This window comes from Megascapheus bottae, chromosome 14 (assembly GCF_031878675.1).
Source record: "Megascapheus bottae isolate mThoBot1 chromosome 14, mThoBot2.hap1, whole genome shotgun sequence".
In the NCBI taxonomy this organism is placed as follows: domain Eukaryota; kingdom Metazoa; phylum Chordata; class Mammalia; order Rodentia; family Geomyidae; genus Megascapheus; species Megascapheus bottae.
Window position 1 is genome coordinate 8,901,364 of NC_143522.1, and position 24,971 is coordinate 8,926,334.

Below are 24,971 nucleotides of genomic sequence, written 5' to 3' on the forward strand. Positions count from 1 at the left end.
AACTTTTTGGAAATTAAAATATTTTCCACTTCTTTTTACCATGGTTTCTTCAATACTGCTGTTGGGTAAAAATCACTATAATATGCAATTAGAAAATTATGTAACTGGGAAAATGTAAAGCATATAGAAAACCTGCAATTTCTCAGAGTATCCAAGGTTTGCTTTTTTTTTTTTCCAAACCAATTTCTAGAGTCTTTGCTAACTTTACTGGGAATATGTTGACCTATGAAAGATATCTTAGAAAACCCTAACTTAGCTGATAGCTGCAATAATAATATAATGTCTAGGATTTTTTAATTCTTTTTTTTGTTCTGGGTATGGGGCTTGAACTTTGTGCATGGATGCTGTCCCTGAGTTTTTGTGCTTAAGGCTAGTGCTCTGCCATTTGAGTCACAGTTCCTTTTAGCTTTTCTGGTAGTTATCATAGATAAAAGTCTCCTGGGCTTTCCTTTCCTAGCTGGTTTCAAATTGTGATTCTCAGATCTTAGCCTCCTGAGTAGCTAGGATTACATGTGTGATCCAACCTTATGAGTTTTTGTTTGTTTGTTTGTTTGTGGGTCATAGGTTGGACTGGGCCTGGTTGCTGTCCCTGAGCTCTTGAGCTCAAGATTACCGCCCTACCCTTAAGCTAAGCCTCACTTCCCATTTTCTAGAGGTTAATTGGTGATAAGAGTCTCAGGTCCTTCTGTGCCTGGGCTGGCTTTGAACCTTGGTCCTCAGATCTCAGTCTCCCGAGTAGCTAGGATTACAGGCATGAGCCACTGCTCCTGACCTACAAGATATTTTTGTATGCTGACTCGCTTTTGTCCTGAGAACAACCATTGATACAAACAGGTGGATTTCATTGCCTTAATAAATAAGGAAACTGAGGCTCAGAGAAGCAGTAACCTGATCAAGCTCTATAGTTCCCATGCCTGGGTTCCAGGTCTGATTTGCTAGAAGCACAGCTTCCCATGTCTGTCTGCATCCTCCCATCACAAGACCTCTCACAGCACCACCATCATGGAGAGTCTTTTCAAAGGGTCAGATCTGCTTTATGTTTAGCAGTATTATAGCTGATCTATAATTGGGGTGCTGAGTTGGCCTGGCATCTATTTTCCCAACCTGTCCCCATTCTACTATATGAGAAATAGAAAGGCAGAGTTGACTCTGGTGTTTATTCCTTATATTTTTTATCTTGCCATGTTAAAGGGAAGCTGGGAAGGAGAGGGTGGAGGTGGATCACAGCACTGGAAGTGCTGAGTCCCTGGAAGTTTAGACTCAAAAATCACTGTGTTGTCCCATTCTTCCTCATAACCCTCCTATCCCATCTTTTCTGCTCCTATTATTATCTTCAAATAATTGTACAAAAGAATTTCAATTGACCATGTCCATTTATATGTACAGTGTATCTTGACCAAAGCCACCCCTTCATCATTCTCCCTCTTTCCTCTAGTCCATCTCCACCTGTCTCCTCAAGCTTCTGAATTCCATGGTCACTTATGTTGGGTATTAAGCCTATATTCTCCCAGCATTCCTCCTTTGGTTCCTTCATTCTCTTCCTTTTAGCTCCACAGTATCCTATCTTTTTAAAGAGATGGAAAAGAAGAGGAGAGAATGTCATTGGCAGGGTTATTAGAAATCTTCATTAAGGAACACTAGAGAATCAGAGAGAAAGATAGAAAAAAATGGCAGAAAGAAGAAATCCATCTTTACTAAACTGTTCAAGAATATGACCACATCAGACTGCCTATAGGGTGCTTTTGCACCCTACACTCTGTCACTAAACTCTGTTGGGGACCTGCCTCTGTAGCTTAGTGGTATCAGATATTTTGAAACTTGTCATCTGCATGTGAAATATAAATGGAAGGTTTATGGAGACTCATTACAGCTCATGAGGTGGTGATTGCTCCTGACAAGTACACTTAGTACCTAGTTCAATGCCTGATACACAGAGGGAGACTGGTGAATATTTGTCATATGAATGAATGGGGTAAATGATGGAGCTAGGATGTGAACTTACCTTACAGATCTTGAATTATTTTGCAAGGCAATAACTGAAGGGAATTATTGTTCTAAAGGCATCTTTCTGGAATAATAGGCATCTGCTTACCACCCATGCTGGACCTGGAGCTGTGGTTGTCTGGGGTTTTATTTTTAGCAATGGTATTTCTCTTTCTCCTCTCAGTTGACAACATACTCACCATTCATCAGAGTCCTCCAGTCTGATGGCAGATCCAGGGTACACATGTGCTGTTGGGAGGATGCTGGATCATTCTGGCAAACCCTTCCCAACACTTCTCTTGATTAGAAGATCATAGGTCATCTGATGGGAAATACTCAGAAAGCTGCCTCCATAGAGAAGGTGGGAGACTACCTGGCTGTACCATCTGCACTGCAGAAGGGAATCTTGCTGCCTGAAGGATCACCGAGGCCCTGTGCAACTAATCACACTTCCTGGGAAGGAGGCTGTCTGGCTCTGAACTGATGTCATGGGAGTGATGAGAGTATGATGCACTAGAACAGGAAACCCAACTGGGCTCCTGAAGAAAGAAACCAAGCAGGCCTATTTCCCCTCCCCCATCATGCTTAGGAAACTGTCCTCCAATCTCTGGCCTTGCATGGACAGTCAACTCACCATAGATCATCCTGAGATAGCACTGGAGTGGAGAGCAAGACTTTGGATGCAAGGTTGCTTTAGAGGCAAGACTAGGCCAAACTGTTGAGAGTTTCATGAGGACCTTGCACCCTCATCCCTTATAATAGACATATTGTAGGAAATTTGGAAACTACGGGGATATACAAATACCAAACCCACATATCATCTATTTGTTATTTTTCCAGTTAGATATAGTTATGGCTAGCATTTTGGCATATTCCTTGTCTTGACTTTCTTTTTCTCTCATGTGTATGTTGGTACTGGGGCTTGAATTCAGGATATGAGCACTGTTACTTTTGCACAAGGCTGGTGCTCTATCACTTGACTCACAACTCTATTCTTGCTTTTTGATGGTTAATTGTAGACTAAAGTCTCACAGACTGTGTTGCCCAGGCTGGCATCAAACCTCAGTCCTTAGATCTCAGCCTCTGGAGTAGCTAGGACTACAGTTGTGAACAACCAGTGCGTTGTCTCTTCTCTTGTTCTCTTTGTGAGCCAGAGGAAGATACACACCCACACACACCCACACACACCCACACACACCCACACACACATATTTGATATTCGGCTTTGTTTTTGCCATATTGCAAGCTTTTCTCTGCTCAATGAAAAGGCTTGTGAGTCCTGGTTTGAAAATCTTCAGTAATGAGTTTTTGTGGACACTGTTTCTGGTGTCATAAAGCTACAAAGCACAGAGCACTGGGAGTGGACAATCTTGCTTCGTGTTGTCCCCTCAGGCTTTCCTGAGTAGCTTCATCCTGGCTTTGCTATCTTGTTTCCCCAGAATTGCTTGACAGATGGCACCTGCTACGTGCAAAAAGTTAAATGTCTTTTCTGTCGGTCGGCAATCTGAACCTAAGGTTACAAATGTCTCTGTTCTAACAGGAAAAAAATAAAACCACCTCAAAATCCAATATAGGTTCCATAGGTTCCCTTCCTTCAAAGAAAGATGATTTCTCTGCCTGGGAACGGAAAGAGTTAGGACATGGCAGAATCATTCTTTCCCTCAGGAGTGGGCTTGCTTTGCTTTCCAACTGATTCCTTCATTCCCGCCTGTAGAATTTGACATGGTTTTATTTACTTTTCCTTGGCCCAGTTTGGATCAACAGGATTTCTCTCCTCAGAACAGCCTCACACTTGTGTGGAGTAAGATGAGCCTGGGCTCAGAACAGCCGTAATCAATCCTTGTCTGAGCTACGCAGCGGGGATTTTCAGCTAGAGATGATCTGACAGCCCCTGGTTCTATGTGGCACATGGCAAATTTTCTTTTCTTCTGCCTCTAAATGATTTTGAGTGTGTGTAGGTGCATGTGTGTGTGGGTGCATGCTCATATGTGTGTGTATGTGCTGTTTAGAGATATGAAGCCAGGAGTACAGCAGGATCTTAAGATGATAGTGGAAATGGCAATATAAACAGAAGCCCAATTTAAACACATACATAAGCTTCTGATGAATTCTGCAATATGGCAAGTCTGGGGTTTCCTCTTTTGGTTGTTTTTGTCTGTACTTGCTCAGTTTTATCCCCAAGGCCTCAGGGCTGGAAGGGAGAGGATTTTCCTCAAGTGTTAGGGATAAAGCATTTCCTCCTCTGCTATCTCTGTTGTCTGTAAAATCTCTCTACTGTGCAAGTGGAGAGGAAGACAAGTCTGTGTGTGTGTGTATGTGTGTGTGTGTGTGATCTTGCCTGAGGGAAACAGGAGCTCAATGATAGTCCCACACTACTGAAGTGTAATGTTTCTCTACTTAGTTATGAAGTAACCATGAAATAATTCCCAAAGGCCAAGAAGGAGAATGCTTCTATTATTTCTTCCTACTCTGTTGCCACTATGTGGGTCTCTTGTGGGCTAGGACAAGGCTGTTGTGGATCTTTTCTGTCAATTAGAAAAACAGTAAGTGGGGGTGACAGGAGGTTCACAGCATAGTACATGGGTACTAGGTATATAGTACACAAAGAGATATATTCTTTTTCCAAGATTAGAAACAAGATTGCTGAGGAAGAGGCTTGTGAGGGTTAGACACAGGATGAGAAAGGAGATGCATGAGAGTCTCTCAGGGTAAGTGCCAGAGGGCAACATGGGTGGGATCCACAAGGCACAACTGGCACACTGAAGTTAGGACTACTAGTGTCCAGTGACTTCTATGGGTGGTACATGTATCACTAAAGTAAGATTGTGTTTGCCTCCTATGGGACTGTATTGTCATGTCAAAGGGCTTAATCTGAGAGCACAGATCTGCCAGGAGAGAAAAATAAGATTTTTAGCATTATTGTTTATGTCAGTCCTACGGAATCTCCTGAGCTGGTTTATTTGTGTGCTTGTGTGTGCAGATATACACATTCATGTGTCGGTATAGTGAGCACACACTTGCTGCTGCTCATAAACAGGTCTGGCTAATCAGCTGATTTGTTTGAGGAACTATCCAACTCCTACCTCCTCCACTCTTCCCTCTACTCTGGACCACATGTTGCTAACTTTATCTCAGAGACATTATGAGTTCCCAGCTTGGGAACAACTATTTCCAGCATGGTCTTTATGGAAAGTTGACCTCTAGATCTATGGGTGGCCTCTGTAAATTTTTCCTAAGGCCAAGGTTGCCTGCCTGAAACCTTTAGCCTGCCAGGTGGACCTGTGTTCTATGTTCTATGTATGTATGTATGTATGTATGTATGTATGTATGTATGTATGTCTGTGTGTGTGTGTGTATGTATGTATGTATGTATGTATGTATTGTATTGTATTGTATTGTATGTATTTATAGGGTTCTGGGGTTTGAAGACAGAGCCTGGGTACTGTCCCTGAGCTTTTGTACTCAAGGACAGCACTTTACCACTTGGAGCCACAGCTCTACTGCCAGGCTTTTAATGGAAATAAAAGTCTCCTAGACTTTTATGCTGAGGCTGGCTTTGAACCATGATCCTAGGATCTCAGTCAGCATCCTGAATTGCAAGGCTTATAGGCGTGAATATAATGCTGCTCAGCTTCTTATTTAAAAAAAATCTAGATTCTAAACAGAGATAGCAAGAGAAGGGGTAACATTGTGCCCCCTAATGTACTCCACCTAATTTAGGTAACTGTATCCCCTCTGTATATCACCTTTATAATAACAATTAAAAAATAAAAATTTCAAATTCTGCATATAAAAGAAAACACAGAAACTATTCTTATAACTTGTATTTCTAGCCTTTCCTATCAAATTAGTGGTGCTACATTGAAAAAAATGAACACTCTAAATTTATGTATTTATTTGTCGATTATAGGGATTGAACTCTGGGTCTGGAGACTGTCCCTTAACCTCTTTGTGGTCAAGGCTAGCACTCTGTCACTTGAACCACTTCTCATCTGTTGGTTAATTGGAGATAAGGGTCTCATGGAATTACCTGCCCTGGTTGAATTTGAACCGTAATCCTCAGATCTCAGCCTCCTGAGTAGCCAGGATTATAGGCATCAACTACTAGTGCCCAGCTAAATTTGCATTTAATCCCAGATTACAATGACTTCAAGACCCCATCAGCTAAAATAATAATCTTTCTTTTCTCTACTTTGGAATATCTTAAATACTTTCACCAACTAGTCATATATTTGTCAGTGCCATTATGAGATCATGTTTGTCTGGGCCAGGGGAACCAACTCAACCTTCTGCCAAAGCTGGTAATTTAGGCTGCAAGAGGACTTTGCCTCATGTCTGTTTGTCCCCTAGGCCCTGACGGCTCTGTATGTCCAGAATATCTCAATGGGGTCAGCACCTTGGCTTCTGTACCTCCTACTTTCCCCAGGATCCCACCAGTAGTCTCTATTTCAGGAAATCTTCCTTCCAGTCAGAGGGTCTCAGTCACTACACAGGACCCAGCTGTACTGGTGCCAAACCCAATCATGTCCATCCACCTTCCATCATCATTAGTCCTGATAACCCCCCCTCTCATTCCTCCAGTTGTGAAGCACACATCACGTATCACTGGGAATAGAGCACTACTGGTGAGAGGAGGACACAGTATAACGGGGCAGGGACAGCTGGCACAGAAGCCTGGAGCTGCTGTTGCTACCAGCCAGAATACTCAGTGACATGTTAGATATTTCTGTTCTTACTAATCATCTGAGGAAACTTTCGAGCATGTCACTGGGCAGAGCTTGCAGTGTTCAGGATAACCTTGTAAGGAGCACTAGCCTTGGCTGAAGAAATTGCTCCTGCCAGCTGGAGAGATTGTGCTAATTTTGCAATCCCTTAAAACCATTTGTGTGTCACAGGATGGGGCTATGGGGGCGCGGGGGAGGGCACTTAGAACCAAACAGGCCCTTAAAGTCTCTTTTTGTCCTCTGTCTCTACATCATTCTCCTCCACATGTCTGGGCCTCTCATGTTACCAACAATCCTTTGGATGCACCCAAGTAGAGGATCATTTTGTGGCCCCTTGATCATACTGTCAACTTAATTTGTACTCTTTTCTGTCCGCTGTAGGGATTGGGAAAATCAGGAGCCCTCTGTTCGTTTGGTTTGGAATATGAGGAGTTTTTATTTACTCTGGTGGCAGAGTCTATGGACACCTGGCTATCTTTTAGCTTTTGCTTCCTGAGTTCTATTGGTTGATGTTTAGTGATTGGGGTGGAAGCAGGGAACAACAATAAAAGGTCTCTTCTGTGATTAAAAGGTTTGATGCACTGTATGTACTCAAGGAGAGCTGAAATCTAACTGGTACTTAAACAGCAGGGTTGAATTAATTCAATGGAAAGGATGTTGTGACATCCCAACTTCCCTTTCCTTCTGTAAGTCCCATAGGCCAGGCTGTGATGGAATGTTATCAGAGGGACCACAATCCCATTTCCTACAGACAGTGCTCAGGTTTTGAGTTCAAGCACCAGGACTGGCAAAAAAAAAAAAAGAAAAGAAAAAAGAAACGAAAGAAAGAGAGAAAGAAAAGGAGAGAGAGGGGCCCGGGAGTTTGGCTTAGTGGTAGAGTGCTTGCCTAGCATGCATGAAGACCAGGGTTCAATTCCTTGGTACCACATACATAGAAAAAAGCCGGAAATGGTGCTGAGGCTCAAGTGGTAGAGCTCTAGCCTTGAGAAAGTCCAAGGACAGTGCTCAGGCCCTGAGCTCAAGCCCAGGACTGGCAAAAAAAAAAAAAAAAAGGAGAGAGAGAGAAAAAAAGAAAGAAAGAAATCAGCCTCCTGAGTAGATATGATTGTAGGCATGAGGTCACCAGTGCCCGGCTTACAACGGCCTTTTGAGGAACACTTCATGAATTTTAACAATTTTTGATGATTGTACAGTCATCATCATGATCAAACATTACTCTCAAACATTCTTTCATGGGTCTCCCCGTACTCCAAGTTCCTGATAATAACTGTTGTGATTTTTGTCAGTTTAGGCTGGCCTTTATGTCATAGAAATGGAATAATTTTACTGCATAACAAGAGTTTTGAGACTGGCTTCTTGTACTTAGAATTAGGGTTCATATTTGGGAAATTTTATGACCTGGGCCCTGACTTCAGAAAAACAGCATGGGGTGTGTGTTTGGGGGTACAGACATGATTGGTAAAGCTGGACTCTCACAGTTGCTTTCTCAAGCCTACTCCTATCCCAGGGTGGCACCTGGTGAAAGACCATCTTCTCCTTTGGGCTTTGACAGGTCATCCCATGGCTGTGGAGGAGGGAAGCTGGCTGGGGGTAGGGGTGAAGTGATCACTAAATTCCTCCCTTGGGGAGGAGATGGTGGTGGGGTGACAAAGGTCAGGCCTCTCCTGGCTAAAACAACAGAAGTGGTTCCAGCTGCCCCACAGCTGGAGGGGGGTGTCTGCTTTCCCTCAGCAGTGTGAAAAGCCCTTTAATAGGGGCATGCTGTTGTCAGGCCCGCCAGGGAGGTGTGCAGAGGGAGAGCAGACACTGCTGCTCCCAGGCTCCCCTTCCCTTTGACCTCTCTTATCTCCCCTTCCTCATCTCCACCAGCTCAGCTCTGAGGCTGCAGGCCCTGGCCCTCCTTCACACCTGTGTAAATGCATGAGTGATGGGGGTTGGGTGAGTGTGAGTGAGGACGTGGGTTTTCAGTGTCATGATGGATTTGATGGTGGGTGGGTGAACAGTGTTAATGTGAAACTGCCTTTTGGTCCTATGCAGCCCAGGAGGAAAAGTGCAAATGGTGAAGCGAGTGTCTAGAGGCTGGCTGGAGAAGAGGAGGTTGGGCTGCACCTAGACAGAGCTGGGAAAGTGGTGCTCCAGGCACTGGCCCCAGGAGAGCTATTTTTCTTTCAGTAGATTTGCCTTCCAGAAATACTTTATTTTATTTTATTTTTGCCAGTCCTGGGACCTGAACTCAGTGCCTGAGCACTGTCCTTGGACTTTCTCAAGCCTAGAACACTACCACTTGAGCCACAGCACCACTTCTGGCTTTTTCTATGTATGTGGTACCCAGGAATTGAACCCTGATCTTTGTGCATGCTAGGCAAGCACTCTACCATAGGCCAAACTCCATCCCCAGAAATACCTTTTTTATATAAAATATTTATTTGTTTATTTGTTTATTTATTTATTTATTTATTTATTTATTTAGATGCTGGTACTGGGATTTGAACTCAAGCCCTGGACACTGTCTTCCAGTTTTATTTTTTCTTTCTCTTGTGGTTAGTGTTCTACCACTTGAGCCACATGTCCACTTTTTGGTGGTGAATTAGATATAAGAGTCTCATGAACTTTCCTTCCCTAGACTGGCTTCAAGTCGCAAACCTCTGATCTCAGCCTCCCGAGATCTGAGGTATGAGTTACCAGCACCTGGCCTAGAAATGTCTTTTAGTGTTTGACTTTCTAAATCTTGAGCTTGTGGACTTAAAAAAAAAATCCCCTCTTGGAGAAAACCTCCCTTTGCTTCCCAAGCTCTTTTCTCTAATATTTATTTCCAGAGATGCCACCCACTGTTACTGGAGTTTGTAGCAGAGCCCCTATCCTCACTAAGCCTTGGGACTCAGGACCTGTAGTCCCTCACTGAGGCCTTGCTGTACCTGGCTTATTCCTCATTCATCTCTGCAGTGAGTATTTATGCAGATCATTTTGGACAAGACTCCTGGGTACCAGGCATCCAGTGTTAAGATACGGAAACGTGGATCCTGCCCACAGGGAGCTTTCAGTCTAGCTGAAGAGGTCAGGCAAGAAATGGGTAACTAACCAACTATTCATCTAGCTATGATTTGGCCCAGGCCACAGTGGAAAGTAAGAGAGGGGCTTGTCACAAGGGTCCTTGACCTGCTTTGGAAGTCCAATACCTCCCCCCCCCCCCCAAGGAAGCAGCATTTGCACTAAGATAAGTCTGTAAGGTGGAGGCATTTTTCATGGAGCGTGGCCAGCATGTGTCAAGTTCTATGACAGGAAGGAACCCATCTAGGAAGGCTAGGATTGTACCAGGCCTCTGACCTATCTAGCAAACATACAAATAAGTACTTTGATTATTTTCTTTTTCCTTCCACATAGGCAGATTGAATGTTTGCAGGTACTGCAAACCCACTGTTGCTTACAGCATTGAATCTATAGAGAAAAAAATGAATCTAGGGAGCCAAACACTGACTTAATAATAAATCCATTTTACCATCTGGCCATTGTTCTCAATCAATGCATATGGTAGCTGCCAGAGAAGGCAGTGCTAGCCTCCCTGGCTGTAATGGCCAGTTCTTACCTACACTATACCTACATCTATGCCTTTCAGCTTCAGCACATTGAGGTATCACATACTACTGCCTAATTCATGAATGAGCTTTTGGTGGAGGATGGACAAAGAACATGCCTTTTCATCTTAGGTGAGAAAAAAAAAGATGCTTATTTGTGATACGTTTTAGGCTTGATTTGTATTCAGTGATTCTGAACAATTGCTTTGGGTCAGGCACTGGGATAGGTCCTATACGAAAGGAATAGCATGTAGTCCTTTGTAGACTTGTTGCAGATAAACAATAATGCAGAAAAATACTGAGGATTTTGGTTTTAGAAGTTTGAATAGGATGCAGTGGGAACTACAAAGAAGGCAATGATGGTGTTTAAAACAAGAAAGCATTTTCTTTTTAGGTTGATAATCCCAGTGTGGAGTTTGAATGTGAATAGGGAGAGAAGGCTGGTGGCAAAAAGTCAAACATTTACATGAGATGTAAAAGGTGACATGAAGTCATAGCAGACATCCCAGCACAAGCCAACCTCTACTGCATGTTGAGGTCTGACAGCTGCATTACCTCAGTAAACACCACAAACAAGAGCCTTCCTGCTGAGCCCACTGAACTATAAGGAATGATAAATTACTGTTCAAAGGTTCTAAGTCCAGGATGATACACTTTGCAGCAATAGATAAGTGAAGCAATAACATTGAAAACAAGAACTTGAAGTTGTGTTGCATATGAATTTATTAGAGCAGAACCTCAAATTATGCTCTTTGGACTGTACTTTTTGAGTCCAGTGTTCCTTGTGAAACAAATCGATACTGTGGATTTCATTCTTCCAAACCCACTGAATAGATTGTTTAGCATGGTTCCTGCCTCCTTCTCTCTAGACTCTTGGGAAAAATAAAGACATATGGATGTTACCGGAATTAAAAAATCTGTTTAGAGTTTTGGCTGCTGGATAAGTCAGCATAGTGCTAGCAGGTGGAAGTTAAATGTGTGAGAACTGCTCTGTATTAGAAAGAATTGAACATCTCCTCCCAGATGGAGCCTTAGGCTGGCTCTGTTGTTCCCTGCATTGTCATGGAAACTTGGCAGTCAGTCAAAACTAACACAGCTTGTGGTATTGGGGTGGTCTGGGCAAAAGCTGTGGTAGGGTTTGCATTTTGCTTTGCTGGAGACTGGAGGGCAGGGACCAGCGTGTGTGTATTTCAGATTGAAAGGATTATTGGTCTAACATTGATTTTTGTCTATCCTGATCCCCTCCCATGACAAAGGCAGCTTCTGTCAGTAGCTTACTTTTCTAGGAGGAAGGATGACTTGTTTAGATGTATCTCAAGCGCCCATCCTGTCTTACCAGAGCGTCATCTATTCCCCAAGGAAGACGGATGGGAGAGACAACTCAGAGATTCAATTGTCTTCTTCCCTTTTATTTGGTTTCCATATTATGCAACTGTATTTAACGTTATTGTTTTGCTTTTATTATCTTTTGGTTAGGGAGAAGGAAAGGAAATCAATGTGAAGATGGTTATTAAAAAAAAACAACAATTTCCCTTCTAGAGGGAAATGGCCTAGTCCCCAGTGTTTGCCTTGTTGGAGAGACTGCTTCCTTCTGCCTATCTTCAAGAATCTCCACCAATTATGGTTGTACTTGAACCCATTGCAAAGGCTTTTGTAACCCGGAGGTTCATGTCTTACAAGCATACCTCCAATTTGCTTGGGTTTTGTCTGTGCTAAGGTTTCTCTCATAGCCACAACTGGAGGCTAAAGACTCCTAGCCTGTGCCTCCTGTGTTCTGTACAAGAGGAGGATAAAGCCACCTTTGTAACTTCATTTGGACTATGACAAACTCCTGAGATATTCTGGCTGTTGACCCATAAGTAATGGACTGATTTACTGTCTAGTTTCAAAAGGCAGAAATGATTCCCAGAATCTGTCTCTTTTTTCCCCTCCTCGAATAAGTCTTAGCCTGGTTCAACTAAGAAAAAAAATCAGTTGAGGCAGGGTGTGGTGGCCTATACCTATAATCTCAGGAGGTTTGAGGTAGGAAGATTGTGAGTTTCCAGCCAGCCTGGGCTATATAGCAAGGCCTTGTCTCAAAAACAAAAATAAATAAAGCCAGGCACTGGTGGCTCACACCTGTAATCCTAGCTGCTCAGGATGCTGAGACCTGAGGATTGAAATTCCATTAGAGGTCAGCCCAGGCAGAAAAGTCATTAAGCCTCTTATCTCCAATTAAACAGCAAAAAGCTAAAAATAGAGGTGTGGCTCAAATGGTAGAACACCAGCCTTGACTGAAAAAGCCGAGCCAGGAAATCAAAACAACTCTAAGATTCTACCTCACTCCAATTAGAATGGCCATGATCAAGAAATCTAATAACAACAGATGCTGGTGGGGATGTGGACAGGAGGGATCACTACTACACTGTTGGTGGGAGTGCAAACTCGTTCAACCACTATGGAAAGCAGTATGGTAGTTCCTCAAAAGACTAAATATAGAGCTCCCCTATGACCCAGCAATTCCACTACTTGGCATTTACCCAGTCGTCCAGAAACAAGGACATACTAAATCCACTAGCACAATGATGTTCATTGCAGCACTATTTACCATAGCAAAGATAGGGATCCAACCCGGATGCCCCTCAGTTGATGAGTGGATCGACAAGATGTGGTATTTATATACAGTGGAATTCTATGCTGCTGTCAGAAAGAATGACACTGCCCCGTTTGTAAGGAAATGGAAAGACCTAGAAAAAATCATATTAAGTGAAGTAAACCAGACTCAAAGGAACATAGGCTCAATGGTTTCCCTCATTTGTCATAATCAGTAGAAACCTTGGGCTCCCCTAGCAGAGATTTATAATAGAGCAAAACCTAGATACTTAAGGCCATATAGTATGATGCTAAATGAAAGGACCTCCAGGATATAGAAACAAAAGCCATATAAAATGAGTGATTGCTGTCCTTAATTTACTATGTTATCTCTCATCTCTTTTGCTGTCCCTTGATTATCTCATATTGTTGCAGTATTTTACCTTGTTATCTGATATATTGTATATATTTTTATTTGGTTATTTGAATTAGGATAGGAAAGGGGGGAAAACAAGATGAGGGGTGGGGGTGGGGGGGGAAATGGGGACGAAGACATGAGAAAGGGTATCAATGTTTGTGAAGTAATGCACCTTCTATCTGGTAAATATAATGTAATCCTTCTATTAATTACAATAAAAATATATGCACAAAAAAAAGCCGAGCAAGGGTGTGAAGGCTTGAGTTCAAGCACACTGCTAGCAGTACTAGCACACACACACACACACACACACACACAAATACACACATACACACACACATACACACACACACACACACAACCAAACAACAATCTCAGTTGATGACCATGTTCTTCTTCAGGTCTTGATCTGTTTATTTTATTGCTAGATTATTTCATATGGCAGCCACTATTCCCATGTCGTCATTTCAAAGTAACTAAAATTAAATGCGCACTATGTTTTTGGTCCTCACATTTGCTGTGTTTCAGTGCTTAATATCCACCTATGGCTTCTGACTACTACATCAGACACACAGGCATAGAACATTTTAGCATCCCGGAAAGGTGATTTTGTACTACTGCAGATTTCCTCAGACCATGTCCTTCTATCATGCTGTGTGGTAACTGTTTACTCTGTGTTGCACCCTTGGGTGGAAGCTTTGGGTGGGCAGGTTACCCTGCTGGTCTGTTGTCTGGGGCTCCTGCTACAGAGTAGATATGCAGATGGCCAAGTAAGTCTCATCTTCAGTTTGTGAACCCAGAGTAATGTCTAATATGAAGGCATAGTCACTCTATTAAAGCTCCATTTTATAGAGCTCAGCTTGTTTTTAAGAGCAGTTACAAATACACACAGTTCCCAAACAGATGAAAACAAGGCAGCCCAGGCGATTCAAGATGGGCTTTAGCAATGGCCCCATGCTGTCTCCTAACTTTTTACAGGGCCTCAGGGGCCAGTAATTTCAAAACCGGAATCTTTTGAGAGTTTCTCTGAAGCTGAGAAGCATGGGTTCCGTGGGTTGGAATAGGTGGGTGGGGCTTGGAGGCTCTTTAACCTGTCTGTTTTCAGACAGAGTGTTCTCCTTGTTATTAAGCTGGTCTCTGGCACAGCTGCCACGAGTCTTTGTGGTAAAGAGCAAACCACTTCCCAACTGAATTTATGTCCTGCAGTTCGATGCCATGGTGATGCCTGTGCCCTCCTGTCAGCTACAGAGCAGAGAAAGCAACCTCTGCAGGTTTGAAAAACAATGTTGTCTTTATCCGTCTTTTGTTCTTTTTTCTTTGCCAGTTCTGGGCTTGAGCTCAGGGCCTGAGCACTGACTGTGGGTTTTTCTCAAGGCTAGAACCCTACCACTTGAGCCACAGCACCACTTCTGGCTTTTTCTATGTATGTGGTACCAAGGAATGGAACCCGGGTCTTCGTGGGTGCTAGGCAAGCACTCTACCTCTAAGCCAAACTCCCGGCTCATCTATCCATATTTTATTCATATTCATATTCCTCTATTTAAGCCAGTTAAATAAAAAAAGACTAGACAAGAACTTTCCATATTACTTTTATTAACATTATTATTGGTAGTAGTAGTGTAGTAGTTGTGGTTGTATTACTAGTACTTAGGTTTGAACTTTGGGCAAGCTCAGCTTGCTTACTAGGTTGGTGCTCTGTCGTTTGAACTGTATCTCTAGTTGGCTTTTTGTTGGTTATTTTGGAGACTTTTCTGTCCCAGGATAGCTTTGAACTATGATGCTCAGACCTCATTCTCCTGACAAGCTAGGATTACAGGCATGAGCCATTGGTACCTGGCTTTATGTTGGCTGATTTTATATTTACAGTAACCTTAAGAAGCAGGATGTGTAAAGTCTTCATGAAAAAACTAAGGCCCAGGAGACTTCCCTAGTATTAAATAATATGTATATGTCTGTGCTGGGATTTGTCCCCACGCTTGGCCAGCTAGCCATGCTTCTAGGATCAGGCTGCACTGCCTTTCATTGCTGTAAACTGACACCATGAGCAGAGACATTGCCCAAGCTCAAAATATGATTCAGAAGCTGTTCACCAAGAGTCTGCTGTGTAACAGACACCAAATATTGACACGATGGCTCTGTCCTCGTGATTATAGAGTCAGCTCCAGCATTGCCAGACACCACAGGCGTGCTCGTGACACTGGCAGGTGTTGTTCCTTCCAGCCCCACTGAGAGAGTCCAGTGCACTCAGGACTCCACTAAAAAAGGTGGATGGTCGACCCTGGTCTCTAGGCCTAAACGGTTGCATTGTGGGTTAGGTTTTTTGTTGTTGTAACAAAAATACCTGACGAGACAACTTAAAAGGAGCAAAGATTTATCTTGACTCACATTCTCAGATGTTTTAGCCCATAATTGGCTAGCTCCAGTACTTTGGGTCTTAGAAAAGTGTACATGGTACCACCTCATGGGAGACAGGAAGCAGATGCTGGAGGGGAAGGACAGAGAAGGAGGGAGGAAAGAGGGAAAGGGGAGGGGGTGGCAGGGAGAGAAAGAGAGAAAAGTCAGGCTTGAAATAATGTATAGTTTTCTAGGACATGCCCCAGCTTCTTCCAGCTGGGCTCTACCTCCTAAGTTTTCTAGAACCTCCCAAAATAGCACCAGAGGCTAAGAATCAAGCCTTAAATACATGCTTTTTTTGGGGGGGGGGTGTACTATATATCCAAACTTCTGGATTGTACTGGTCCAATTACTGTTTTCTGGCTATGTCCTATAGTTTTCAACAGGGATTCAACTTGGAAGATGCATCATTGTATATGCTACTTGGTCTGGTTATTGATGGCTTTGTGACAAGTGATCACAATAATGTAATGACTCAACACAATGCAATATTATTACTGCTCACAAGTCTGTGGTTGACTGGGCTCAGCTGGATGGTTCTTCTAGAGTGTCTTGCACAGTTGCTTATTTTCATGTCTGATGGCTGTAGTCAGTTGCCAGGTAGATCGGGGTTGATCAGATGTTTCTTTCTCTATATGGTTTATGCTGACTTGGACTTCTTCATACTGTGGTATCTCAGGGTCCTTTGGTTTCTTGCTGGCAGCTCTTTTCCCCCAGAGTAGATGCTGGAACAGGCCTAGCCAAGAAGCCCTAGGCCTAACACAGAAGTCCCCAAACAGCACTTCACTTCTACAGTATTTGTCTAGTCAGGTAAATCTGAATTAAGGTTTGACACTAACTCAGTGGGAGAAGTAGCAAATCTTTTGCAGGTCTGGTTAATTCGCTATACCGCTTAGAGATTCACAGTTCCTAAGAGTATATCAAAGGTGCCTGAGAACTCCTGCACTGAAGTATGTTTAGCTTGGCCTTTCTCAAGCTGATTCTTATTGCTGTTTTTAAAATCAGGAAATGCCTTTCTCACAGAAAATAACTTGTATTCTGCCAGAGGGCAGTCAGCAGAATGGAAGGGTGATAGATGTGGGGTTCAATTCTATTGTCTAATAAAGAAAACGAATCCAAGATGGAATTTGGATCTAGATAGTGAATGAATGATTTGAAGAAGTACAAGTAGGCCATTCTCATGGATAGGAATTAAAGCTTTGACTTATTTCCAACAGATCTAGGTTCAAATTCTATTCTTTAGAGGGGCGTGACAGTGGACTAATTAGCTCTCTCTGGTCTTTAGTGTTGTTTTTGTTTTTGTTTTGATCAACACAATAGTTTCTATTGTACAGAAGGGGTTTCTCTTGGACTGATTGGATATAGTGACCAGTGTGGTATTTTATGTGGTTTTCTTGCATAGGACTTCCTCATGCACAGTAAATACCTCTTTGTGTTGCTCAGTTCCTTTCATCTCTAGGGTTTTCCTCCTTTTTTTTTTCTTTTGTCAGTCATGGGTTTGAACTTGGGGCCAGGATCCCTGAGCTCTTGCTCAAAGCTGGAGCTCTACCTCTTTGAGCCACAGTGCCACTTTCCGTTTCCTGGTGGTTAATTGGAGATAAGAATTTCATGAACTTTTCTGCCTGCTCTGGCTTTAAATTGTGCTCCTCAGATCTTAGTCTTCTGGGTTGCAAGGCTATAGGTGTGAGCCGTTAGCACCTGGCTTACCTCTAGGGTTTTCTAACTCTGCATTTCTTTGAAGTTTGTTTGCTAGGGGTAAGCTAGTATTGTCAGTCATAGATGTCCCACCCCCTTTCTTACAAAAGTAACCTCTGTGCCCCTTCATATTTTTTTTAATCTAGTTTCTAATAAGTGACCGGGATCCTCAGTGCAACCTCCACTGCTCCAGGACCCAACCTAAACCCATCTGTGCCTCTGATGGCAGGACCTATGAGTCTATGTGTGAGTATCAGCGAGCCAAGTGCAGAGACCCAACCCTGGGTGTGGTCCATCGAGGCAAGTGCAAAGGTGAGTACATGTACGTCATGTCCGCCCGTGGGAGAGCACTAGAACTCAGTGCTTGCACCGAGCTGTGCGCATACAAACCTATCTGGTCATTTGGTTTGTTGTGCTCTCCCTTTGGCCCTTTCCATCAGGATATAAGGGAAGACAGGACAGGCATTTTCCTGTCCTTCAGACACTGCCAACAGCCTAGGACTTGGACGTACTATTGATGTACTGTTCTTTGAATCTTTTGTTGTTTGCCTCACATGTGCTTTGTTTGAGCTACTCTAAAGCATAAAAACATTTAAGACAACACCTAAACAATATTTGAAAATGGAAGGATTTTTTCAATTTTTTGAAAAACCTAATTTTTCTGGTGTAGTTTTTCCCAAATTGAAAGTTATTGGTAATATTGGGTCTGTGTTCCTGCAGAGTGGCACATTTCAGGGGACCCTGTTTTCTGTTTTGCCATGGGCATCAGTGCTTCCTGTGGGCTCTCAGAACTGTCGGCCTCTCTTCTCCGGCCCAATTCCCATCACGTTTCTGATTCCTGAAGATATTTATGTTTGAGACCCTAGATTTCAGAGTCATCACAGAAAATGATGACTCAGAAATGTTGATTTTTCTAAAGAAAGTGCTGGCAAATATCCTTTGGCTTTTCACTCCTCCTCCACCCCCCTGCACTCCGTGAGAGTCGGAATATTTGGGAGAAAAATATGGGAAATCTGGCTACTGCAGCCCCTCTGCCCTACTGCCTTTTCTAAACATAGTGTTAAGAGGAAGACGTGGCCAGCTACTATCTTCTTATCATGAGACACCATGGTTGTATATGGATGCCTCAAATAGGTTCAGGGGTTTCTGCATTCCTGACACTGGGCCATTTGAGGCCATGGTGTCCAGTGTAGATTCCAAATGAAACAAGAAATACGCTCCTTTCCCCTTTTAGATGCTGGCCAGAGCAAATGTCGCCTGGAGCGGGCTCAAGCCCTGGAGCAGGCCAAGAAGCCTCAGGAGGCTGTGTTTGTCCCCGAGTGTGGTGAGGATGGCTCCTTCACGCAGGTAAGGCCTTGGTCAGTTCTCTGGGGCCTGCCACTGGCCAGAGGCAGAGGAGAATCACCCTGAGAGTGCAAGGCCCATTAGGTACCAGTACTTCCTGGGAAGCAGCTGAACGAGTGGCTTTTCCAATCCCCGCCTTACTGCCTTCCCCATCCTGGCCCTCCATACCACTCCTTGCCAACTGGCAGTGGCCCTGACAAGATGCAAGGAAGTTGGAGCCAGGAAACTGGCATTGCTTGGTCCCCATCCTGACCGCTGGCAGTCTCCTCCATGGGCCAGACCTAAGTTTTTCTCTTCTGTCAAATGTGGGCTGATTATGTTTTCTTAGCCCTGCCAGTTTCCATGGGTAATCCTGGTATTCTTTTCACTGACATCTCTGGGCATACTCCTGCTTGCTACCCCCTGTCCTTGAACACAGTAGAGCTCTCTTTGGACACAAAGTGTGCCATGGCTCCTATTCTTTGCACACACATGAGAGTGCGTGTACTTGGGTTTTTAATTCAATTTTCTTTTGTATGTGTGTGTGCTGGTTCTGAGACTTGAACTCAGGACTAGGCATTGTCCCTGAGCTCTTTTGCTCAAGGTTAGTGTTCTGCCACTTGAGACCACAGCTCAACTTTTGGTTTTTGGGTGGTTAACAGGAGATAAGAGTGTCATGGACTTTGCTGCCTGGGCTGGCTTGGAACAGTCATCTTTAGATGGCAGCCTCCCTATTAGCTCAGGACTGGCCTGTGCTACCAAGACTGACTATACTTGGCTTCTAAAGTCTCTTTTCAGGCACTCCACACCCCTCATCCTGCAAGGACTTCTCAGCAGTGTTTCCTGTAGAAGTAGTGCTGGCCATGTTGCTGTTGGGACACACTTTTTGATCTTTGTTGTGACACATCTTCCAGGCTGCTCCCTCCTGTACAAGGGCCTGCAGCTGGGAGGGGGAAGGGGCTTCTGTTAGGCTCAAGTCAGGTGCCCCCTGCATGAAGTGCTGCCTTGATGGAAGTGGGGAAGGTCATTGGACAGGATGAATTCAACACTGTTAAGCCGTCCTTGTGAGTCTGGATCAATGAGGCAAAGAGTGGAGCCTGGTCTTTGGAACAAGGGCCTTCAGGCTTCATTTCTGGCCTGGCTTTAAATAAGGGATTATTGATTTCAGACGGATTCCCTGTTCAGGCAGAATTGTCCAGGGGTGGTGGGGACTGGACATAAGCCCTCTAAAAGTGTCCCTGTGGATTCCAATGTCCAGCCAGGCTCAAGCGCTGGGATAAACGGCCTTGGCCACTGACCTTGGGCCAAGTGCTTTGATTGATTTCTAGTTTAAAGCTCACCACAAGCCTGGAGATAGGGCCATTATCCCCATTTATGGATGGTACACCAGCACTGGGGCGGGGTGGGGGGGAGGGGGGGAGCTGGGTTCAAGCCCAGAGTCCTGCAAAGAACTACATATGCTCTGCTGTTCTCTGGACTGGCAGCTTCAGAGGAGGCTCTGAGGTGGGCGCTGGCAGGAGGGAGTATGGGGCTGTGGTTAGTACTCTGTTCCTGAAGCCAGATGTCCTGGGCATAATGCCCACCATACCACCTCATGCTTTGTGTGTGGCAGGAGGGGAGAGGGGGGAGTGGGAGGGTGCAGGGGAGATGAGAATGTCACAGTTTCCTTATCTGAAAAAATGCAGCTAGTTATCTCCATTACTGCTATATGTTGTACATGTGTTAAGTACTATCATTTACACTGTCATTTCCATGATGAATTGCCCTTAGTACTTTACATGTTGTGTATTACTATTGTTATTACCCTTGCTATGATTACTATAACTTCTCCCATAGGCTTGTGAGGAGGAGTGGATGAGTTAGCACATGTAAAACACTTGGAGCTCACGAACTCCATACAAGTGTTTGTCATTATCATCATCAAAATTCTCATCTCCACTATACTTCTGCTATTCAGATTTTCCTTAAAAAATTATGGATGATGCCACTTAATAGAATAACAAAATAACCCCCAAACCTTTTATTGAAACTTTCCAAGCTTGGAAACTGATGAATAGTCTTATCCATTGAAAAACAAATCGTTTATTCTAATAAAAAGAATGCAGGTTGGCTGGGTATAGTGGCTCATGCCTAAGATCCCAACTACTTAGGAAGGCAAGATCAGGAGGAATGTTTTTTAAGGCCAACCAGGACAAAAGTTAGCAAGACAAACCCCCCACCCCCCAACCAGCTCAATCAATAAGGCAAACATGGTGGTATGTACCCATTATCCCAGCTACTCAGGAGGCCACAGGTAGTGGGATTGGGGTCTGAAGCCCATTCCAGGCAAAAACACAAATCCTATCTGAAGTAACAAAAGGATAAAGGCTCAAACGGTGCAATGCCTATCTTACTAAACATGAAGAATTGAATTTAAAACTCAGTAAGGAGAGAGACTAGGAAAGAAGGGGGCGGGAGGGAGGCAGAGACAAAGGGAGTTGGGAAGGGTGGGAGAGAGAGGTATCTATTTGAAACTGCATTGAGACCATCCTTCAGTTTATCCATGTCTGGGGAAAGGAAACTAAACCTTCCTCAGACTTAGTTTGGGGGCTGGGAGCTGGGGTGGGGGAAGGTGCTGGAGAGGAGGGCTAAGGAAGGCAGCTGGCTTTCCTGCTTCTCTAGGCTTGTATGGTCCAGGGTGTGGTGCTTATGAGAATAGTTGACCCTTGCCCTCCTGATTCTGAAGTGCTGCTTGCTGCCTTGTGATGGACAGCTGCTGGCCAGCTTTTGTTTAGTGCAGGCTGGGTTGGCCAGGTGGTGTTTGCTAAGGGAAAGGAGCTTCCAGATTAGTCCAGGAGGACTTGCTAAATGAGAGGTTGACAGCCAGGTACCCTTTTCTCTGTGACATGTTAAGTACTGCCATGTGTCCGTGGCTCACACTGGCCCAGCCTTGTGGATATCTAGACAGCTGCCCATCTCAGCTCAAGTGATTGAAATGGATGTACTTTTCTCTTGATCAAAGACAATGCAAGCACTTCACATGTGCTTCAGCGACAGGGACAGGCAGCTCCAATTGCTGTGAGGCTGAAAGCTCTTTGTTTTGCCCACACCCTCCACGATCACTTAGCTGAATATTTTTCAAGACCTAAGTTAGAGATGGAGGGATATTGTTTCAATATTGCTTAGAATATTGACACATCTGCATCCTGGTGTTAATAACCTGCCATAGCCCTGGGAATTACACAGAGGAACTCTCTTGAAGTTGATGGAGTGGGGTGGGGTTAATCTGGTGTAAGACACAGCTTGAGGCCACATGACTGGGCTGGCTTTAATAGGGTTCATGTGAGACTTGGTGGCTTTTGTTCTCTTCCTTTGTTTCCCGCTGTCCTCTTTCCTCCCCTCTCCCAACTTCAGTGTACACACCAGTGGCTCTTCTTCCTTCTCCAGCAGTGACAATAAAGCTACACACAGATCACATTTGTTTCTAAAGGCTCAATATGTCTGCCATGTCCCAGACCATTAAGTCATAATCTGAGAATAATGCTCCCAAAATATAAATACCCACCCCCAATACCACATTGTATCTTTCTGTTCTCCCTCCTATCCTCAGCCTCAAGTAATGCCAGTTTTGGTCCAAGTTCCAAACACGGTAGGAAGGACAGGGCTTTGTTGCTATGGTTTCTTGGGTGACGATTGGGATGCAGAGTTAAGGCTCTTTAGTGACTTGTTGAGTAAAGTCAAGAGCTGTAGGTGTTGCCCTTGGCTGTGATCTTATCTATGTTCTCTTCTGGGTATCAGGAACATAATTTATGACATCTCTATTCTACCAAGTCCTTTGCCAAGTGGTTGTGTGGTACCCAAGATGAAGGCTTGAAACCTCAGTGGCAGTGGCTGGATGTTGGATTGCTACCATGAGGAAGTGCCAGCAGGAGCTGGGCACCCGTGGGCATCACCAAATGACCATTAAAAATAGGGTCATTCATGTGGTGTTAGGCAACCAGCTTAACTGAAGATGGAATTTTAGTCCTATCCATCTCCACAACAGGTTTTTTGAGCTATGAATACCTGTATTTACAAACATCATAGTTACAAAGAAAAAAACTTGTGTTTCAGAGGGAAGGAAGAACAGCACGAGGTCACTGAGCTAGAAAAGAAAAAAATCATCCCCCAGCCTGCTTAGCTTCAAGGCCTGTGCTTGTCATGTTTTTGTGCTACCAGAGTGGCCTCGATGCATATGTATTTCATTTTCATCGCCATTGTTATTCTAGAAGTTCCCTCTCTTATTGCTCAATCAATCAAACTCACATTAAAAAAACCCTTTTGATTATGGAAATTAAAAAAGGCATAATAGTATAATGAACTCCATGTACCCAACACTAGCTTCCACAATGATTGACAAGTGGCCAATTTTTTTCATCTTAGCCTCATTTTTGTCTCCCATCCCAAACTGAAGTGCTTCAAAGCAAATCCCCAGGCACAGTATCTTTCATTCCAAACAGGCATTTTTGAGCTCCACTGTGTTCTGGGCTGTGTGCTTGTGATTATGGGGCATTAATAAGATGTCATGACCTTTGCCTTCAAAGAGATTATTTGCAGAAAAATTGCAAAGTAACCATATGAAAGATCATGTACATAAAATGTATTCCAAAAGTTCCTTTACAGCCCGTCATGGTGGCTGTAATCCTAGTTATTCAGGAGGCTGAGATCTGGAGTTCTTGATTCAAAGCCATTCTGGGCAGAAAAGCCTGTCAGACTCCATCTCCAGTTAACCAGCAAAAAGCCCAACTGGAGGCATGGCTCAAGTGGTAAAGCACTAGCCATGAGCAAGCAAGAAGCAAAGCCCTGAGTTCTATATGAATTTCAGTATTCTGACCATAACTAAAAGCAAGTGACACATACATAGCCATAATGATAAGGCACTAGCATTGTATAAATAACTCTTACAACTTGGAAAGAAAAGGAGTGTCAGAGGAAAAGCAGTCCAAAAGTATCAATGAGCAGGTCATAAATTGCTAATTAATAAGCAATAAATGAGTATGGATGGTGAACTGAAGATGGATCTTTTTGCTTACTTTGATAAGCATAAGAAAATATGATAATACTGAGGGTTAGGTGGGGGAAAAGGCTCCTCTGATGTTGCTGCTGGGAAAGTAAGTTGGCACTGACGTTTTAATGAGATATTTTTTGTCATATACGTCAAAAGGCCTTTTTTCCTCTTAGGTCTAGGGTTTGAATGCAAGGACTTGTGCAAGTACTGTGCCACTTGGATCATGAGTCTAAACTTTTTTGCTTTTCGGTTATTATTTATTTTTAAATAGGATCTCATGTTTTTAACCTAAACTTATTTGGCTGAGATGCTCCTGTTTAATATTACTAGTACCACTGGCACTCAATGCCATGCTTGCTGTATTGATTGAGATAGGGTCTCATTAATTATTTTGGCTGGGTTGGCTACAAACCATGAGGCTCTCAATCTCCACCTCCTGGGTTGTTGCAATTACAGGTGTGAGCAACCAGGCCTGGCCAAAGGTCCTTCATTAAACTTGCATTTGGGCCTGCAGTTCTACTTCTAGGAATTTATTCTTAGGAAATTATTTTAAAATACGTGAAAATATTGAGTCATGAAGATTTCCACTTAAATTCTGTTTATAGTGGCAAAAGTTGGGAAGCAACCTAAATATTTAACAACAGAGAATTATATAAACAAATTATGATATAACCATATTATGGAGTTGTTAAAACTGCATTATAGAGGTTTGTTTTATAGATGTATATATAAATGTATATTAGAGAATTAATCAAATAGACAAAAATGAATATTTTCATTCTCTGAATACAAAAGCTGTCAAAGATGGATGCCCATGGCTCATGTGTATAATCTTAGCTACTCGTGAAGCTAAGATCTAGAGGACTATGGTTTAAAGGTAGCCCAGGCAGAAATGTCTATAAAATGGTCTTCAAAAGTAAAAAGTAGGGATGGAGGCATGGGTCAAGTGGTAGAACACCAGACAAACGAACTAAGCAACTATGTGGCCCTGACATCAGTGCCAACAAACATATAAATAAATAAGTAAATAAATAAAGATATCATATTCGGTAAAAAAAATTCTGTCAATGTAGAAGTATGTAAGATGAAAACAGTGATTTAATCTTTCTGAAAATAGCAACAATTTGGTCTGTACTCCTAGATTGCTTCCTTCTATGTAGTTAATGCAATTACTTAAGAAAACCATAGTATAATATATATTGTTTACTAACATTTTCTTTATCTGTAATTTTGGGATTATTTTCTATTTAAATTATATACAGCTT

The 24,971-nt window shown here is 43.2% G+C and overlaps 1 protein-coding gene across 7 annotated transcripts in view; it reads left to right on the top strand.

Moving 5' to 3' along the window:
• Smoc1 (SPARC related modular calcium binding 1) overlaps nucleotides 1–24,971 on the top strand; it is a 161,391-nt gene that overhangs the window by 64,073 nt on the left and 72,347 nt on the right. For 6 of the 7 annotated variants that reach the window (XM_090344376.1, XM_090344373.1, XM_090344374.1 and 3 more), the window contains exons 2-3: nucleotides 17,504–17,669; nucleotides 18,592–18,704. In XM_090344376.1, coding sequence (XP_090200502.1) covers nucleotides 17,600–17,669; nucleotides 18,592–18,704 — 183 coding nt within the window. In that variant the 5' untranslated portion in view covers nucleotides 17,504–17,599. The remainder of the gene's footprint in view (nucleotides 1–17,503; nucleotides 17,670–18,591; nucleotides 18,705–24,971) is intronic. The other variant, XM_090344375.1, reaches the window with a different exon arrangement.